Source organism: Diospyros lotus, chromosome 8 (genome assembly GCF_014633365.1).
Source record: "Diospyros lotus cultivar Yz01 chromosome 8, ASM1463336v1, whole genome shotgun sequence".
Lineage (NCBI taxonomy): Eukaryota > Viridiplantae > Streptophyta > Magnoliopsida > Ericales > Ebenaceae > Diospyros > Diospyros lotus.
This window is the reverse complement of record NC_068345.1, coordinates 26,975,841-26,981,325: the sequence shown is the minus strand read 5'-3', so window position 1 is coordinate 26,981,325 and position 5,485 is coordinate 26,975,841. Positions and strand designations below refer to the sequence as shown.

General features: G+C 40.3%; 1 protein-coding gene across 1 annotated transcript; it reads left to right on the top strand.

Annotated features, from left to right (window-relative positions):
• The first annotated feature begins 742 nt into the window (after positions 1-742).
• Positions 743-1,783, top strand: LOC127807129 (zinc finger protein ZAT10-like). The gene has a single exon (XM_052344771.1). It carries the CDS (start codon positions 846-848, stop codon positions 1,593-1,595), a length of 750 nt encoding a protein of 249 aa, XP_052200731.1. The 5' UTR covers positions 743-845; the 3' UTR covers positions 1,596-1,783.
• Positions 1,784-5,485: the final 3,702 nt, after the last annotated feature.

Genomic DNA, 5,485 nt, shown 5'->3' with positions numbered 1-5,485 from the left:
AGAGAGATTCCTAGCGTACTCTAATTAAGGTGGCCTCCAAATGCACAGAGAGAGAGAGAGAGAGAGAGAGGCTTGAATTCGCCAACGGCTGCTGCCCGCCCGCCCGCTGGGCCAGAGAGAAAATTAAGATTGAGATGCGTGAATTAGAAAAAGTTAAAAAAAAAAAAAAACGAGAGAGAGAGAGAGAGAGAGTGGAGAACGCAACGCGTTTGGTTTGGTTTCGTCAAAGGGGTTCCTCATTTTGACTTTGAACTGGTCCATCTACTTAACCCAATCGCTCTCTCTCCTCCTCTACCAATTTCCAACATTTTACTAACTATATATTCAAATTATTCCCCCAATCAAAAAAATAAAATAAATAAAATTACATTACATTAATTTTATGCATAGTCCACAAGTTGTTAATTGAGGTGATGAAATCTTAATCAACCCCCGTACTGTACGGAAGCTGCGACATGGTTCTAAAACCAGAGGTAATGAACGGCGGCCGATCGAGTTTCCATGAGCCCCGCCCGGGGGGGGGGGGGGGGGTCCTCCCTCTTTCCCATTCTCTTTATCTGACCGACTTCAGTCCACTCTCATCCACTTGGCGCTCTCTCTCTCTCTAAAAGAAAACTCAAACAAAACGTGCTCCTCCACTCCTTGGTCTAAGTTAGGAGTAAAGCCAGCCACTCTTACTCTCTACTTTCCTTACACTTGTCCCGCACCTTCCTCCCCTTCTCTCTCTCCCTTACTATAAATTTAATTCCCCACCCCCATCCACTCTCTCCCCATCACTACGTCTCACCACACCTCACAACACTCCATCTTCATCTTCGTCTTCATCCTTCTCTGAATTGATTACTATGGCTCTTGAAGCTCTCAACTCTCCCACCGCCGCCACCGCGCCCTTCCACCACGAAACCGCCGCCAGCCTCAGCTATCTCCGGGAGTCGTGGGCTAAGGGCAAGCGCTCGAAGCGTCCGCGTATGGAGATCGGAAATCCGCCCACCGAGGAAGAGTACCTCGCTCTCTGCCTTATCATGCTCGCTCGCGGCGGCTCTGGACGCAACTCCCCGGCCTCCTCCCCTCCGCCGCCCTCGGAGCCGAAACATGTCTACAAGTGTAGCGTTTGCGACAAGGCGTTTGGATCCTACCAGGCCCTAGGCGGTCACAAGGCCAGCCACCGGAAGCTCGCGGGCGGCGAAGACCAGTCGACGACCTCCACCTCCACCTCCACCACCACCGCTGGCAACACGACTACCGCCCCTGCCCCCGGCGGAGGTAAAACGCACCAGTGCTCCATCTGCCACAAGTGCTTCCCCAGCGGCCAGGCCTTGGGCGGACACAAGCGGTGCCACTACGAAGGCGGCAACACTAGCGAAGGAGGCGTTGCCGGAAGCAGCGGGCGCTCCTCGTCGGAAGGGGTGGGCTCCACAATCAGCCACCGTGGCTTCGACCTGAACCTGCCTGCCTGGCCAGAATTCTTCTCCGGATTCACGGAGGACGAGGTCACGAGTCCTCATCCGTCGAAGAAGCCGCGTTTTCTGATGCCGGCGATATCCAAAGTCTCCGGCGAAGACCACCAGATCAAAAAATTAGGGCTCAATCTGTAGGAATTGGTTTGAATCTTAATTAGGCGTCATTATTTAATTTCCTTGGGTTTTCCAATTTCTCGTAGTGGTGACATTTAATTTTTTTGTGTAAATAGAATATTAGAATATATATATATATATATGTATTTGAAGATTGAAGTTGTCTCTCTCATTCTTAGTGAGAATTTAATGAAAATTCCATTTATTTATTGATTTTCTTGTAAATTTGCAACTTGCTCTCTCTCAAGTAGTGGACAAGCTGTTGGTTTATTTCACAATTCATTCATGTTTAAGGCCGCAAGTGGCCACTTGCAGTCGACGCGACAGATTCACGTTTCATTTCACATTTCCTGTTCAAACCTCCCTAATAAAAACTAACTAGAACTGCAGTAGCGAGCGAGCGAGTGAGCGTATCTATCAATAATTATCAGTTCATGACGTTAATCACAATAATTTTGCTTTGAATGATCAAATGGTTGATTGGGAGACACAGGAGGAGCCCCCCCCCCCCCCCCCCCCCCCCATTAAAATTAGATTAGTTGAGGTTGAGGAGGGAGACGTGTCGTCATGTTTGATGAGAGCTTATTAGCTTTAGCTCGTCTCTATTGACTTAGTTTAATATCTTATATATATAAATACAAAAAACACAATTTCTCCACTGCCACCGCGTGAAGAAGAGTACTGAATATCTATCCCCCCCCCCCCCCGGCCCAACTGCGTAGTACGTGTTGAACTTGCTTGTTTCCAGCTTGCTTCTTCCACCCTTCTCGTTCCTTCCTTCCCCCCATTCGCGCTCGCGCGCATTTACTGGTAAAAGAAGAAAAGTCGGAAGATTTCCAGTCTCCTCTTAATTTCGAGCTTTCACACATATTCATTGTATTTGTATTTATTTATGCTTTTCACACCCAATTCACGAGAATGCCAGGTCAAGGGTCGTTCCTCCTTAGCCTCTTCAAGAAGATATTTTAATTAATTATATTATCGTTGTGTCTAAACATCATTAATTATATGTTATATATCATTGTCGGGAAATAAACAATCATTTTTCAGAGTATCAGATTTATGAGTTATTATTTCTTCTATATGGTTATTGGTTTGTTTTTTAGTTGTGTTATCTGGTAATAGGCTGAGTTATGGTCCATAAGTTGTGTTTTACTTTTTAGATTAATGGTTAGGTAGAGTTATGGTCCATAAGTTGTGTTTTGTTTTTTAGATTAGTGGTTAGATAGTGGCTCCTTATTTTTAAGGAACTGGGTAGTGCTTCTGCTAAAATATATATATATATATATTGAGGTATAGTGTTGGAAATAAATTAATTTTTCTTGCCAATTCATAACATGTATCAGAGTCATAATCATCCTATTTTCAAGAGACTAATATCTCATTTCATGATATTGAGCCTAGCTATCTTGTGACTCGAGAGTTCAAGTGCAATTAATCTAGGAGTTATGTTTACCTCAATCGAATCAAGTGGTGCCTTTGAAACACTATCTACAACAACTGTTTGTGAGGAGAACAAGAGCAGTCCCTCAACTCGAGAATTATAGAACATCTAGGCAGCCAATAGGATAAATGGTAAGAACTATTTGAAATTGTCACAATTGGTTCATACATTTCTGAAAATGAAAGGCAAGCTAAGCCATCTACTAAGTACTGGACCTAAACATTCAAAAGTTCGAGATACAATCCAAATTTATAAGATCAAAACAAAGATCTCAACAACAAAGCAAGGAAACCGTTCAATCATCGAGTATTCCAATCTCCTGTAAACTCTATGTTAGAAAATTGATCATCATCAGTGTATCAAAATGACATGCTAATGATGTAACCATGCTTAAAAAGTTTGTTGAAAAAGGCAGGATTTATGAATTTCTTGTTGGCTTAAATATTGAATTCGATGCAATGAAAGTACAAATACTTAGGAAAAAGGACTTGTCATCCCTAAATGAGACTATTACTATTGTCCGTGCTGAGGAAGGAAAGAGATGAGTCAGCCTTGAGACTCATACAGTGAAAAGTTCTACACTAATGATAAGAAAGATGCAGAATTCTAGTGTAGAACACCAAGGGAATGAGGCTAAAAAAAATTACATATGGGTCACGACCAAACAATGATCTCTTGTGGTGTACATATTGTAAGTAGACTAGAGACACTATAGACAAATGCTAGAAGCTACATGAAAAATCACAAGCTGAAAATAAAGAGACACTAGACAAGCAGAAGAGGCAGAACATGCTTATGTGGCTAACACACAATAGGCCAGAGAAATAGATAATTCAAAACCAATGACTCATGAGTTCAATAAGGAAGAAATCACTAAATTGAGACAACTAATTGGATCCCTAGAGAAATCTACTGGTTCAGGTACCTGTACCCTAACTTCTTCAAGTATTTCTTCCTTTACCCATGTACTAAATGCCTCAAATACTACTCTCTCAAGTGCCTGGATTATTGATTCAAGATCCACAGATCAAATGACCTATTCTTTTAAAAAATTTGTGTCATATATTCACTATCCTAGCAATCGAAAGATTACCATTGTTAATAATACAACCACTACAGTAGCAGGTCAAGGAGATGTTTATATCAATAAACATCTTACCTTAAAAAATGTCTTGCATGTACCTAAACTATTCACTAACCTTGTTTCAATCCAGAAACTTACCTCAGAATCTCATTGTGAAATTTAGGAGCAGGACACAAGGAGCATGATTGGGCATGCTAAAAAGAATGAAGGTCTCTATTTTCTTGAGGATCAAATTAAGTGGATAGGAACCTAGGCCAGCCTAGATCTCTCCAATGTCATGTATGACTGAATCCTCTCAATCTCGCAAAGAAAATATTTGGCTATTGAATTTACATTTTGGTCATCATTCTTTTAATGTTCTTAAGATGATGTATCATTTATTGTTTAAAGGATTATGTGAAGTAGACTTTTAGTGTGACATATGTGAGTTTGCAAACATAGAAGGACATCTTTTCCAATGAATGTGAAAAGAAGTCCTTTTCCATTTGCTCTTATGTATAGTGACATCTAGGGTCCATCTCTTATTCCTAATATCACTGGGGCTCGATAGTTTATGTCATTTATTAATAATTGTACTCGAACTACTTGGGTCTATTTTTTAAAGAACAAATCATCAATAAGTTCTATAGTCCCTGTTTTCTATAATCTGATAAAACTCAATTCAATGTTGAGATCAAACGAATTCGACCAGATAATGCTAAGAACTACTTTAATCAATTCCTTACTTCATATTTTCAAGCAAGAGGCATAATTCACGAGTCGTATTGTGTAAATACTCCATAGAAAAATGGGGTGGTCGAAAGAAAAAAATGGACATCTCCTAAATATCACTAGAGCTCTCTTATTTCAAATGAATGTTCCAAAACAATATTGGGGGGAAGCTATCTTAATTGTAACTCATATTATAAATCAACTGCCATTAAGGAACCTAAACTCTCAAAGTCTTCTCCAATTGCTGTCTCAATTCTTTCCACAAATTTCAATCTCTAGTGATCTTATACAAAGAATATTTGGGTGTGTAGCATTTGTTCATCTACACCCTCAACAAAGGGAAAAATTGGACCTTAGAGATCTTAGATGTATTTTTGTGGGATATTCATATACTCAAAAGGGGTATAAGTGTTTTCATTCACCAACCAAAAATTATTTGTATCGATGGATGTTACATTTGCTGAACAAAATCAGTATTTTGTTCAAATTCACTTTAGGGGGAGACCTCAGCAAATAAAGAAGAGGATAGAAATTTGTTTCTCCCTAAGTTTCCTTTATTATTACCTTCTCCTGTTCAACACTTACAACCTATTGTTGCATCACTATAACCAACATCTAATCCTCAGACCAAGCTTCAAGAATAGACAAAAGAAGTGTTAGTTTAGGAGGCTA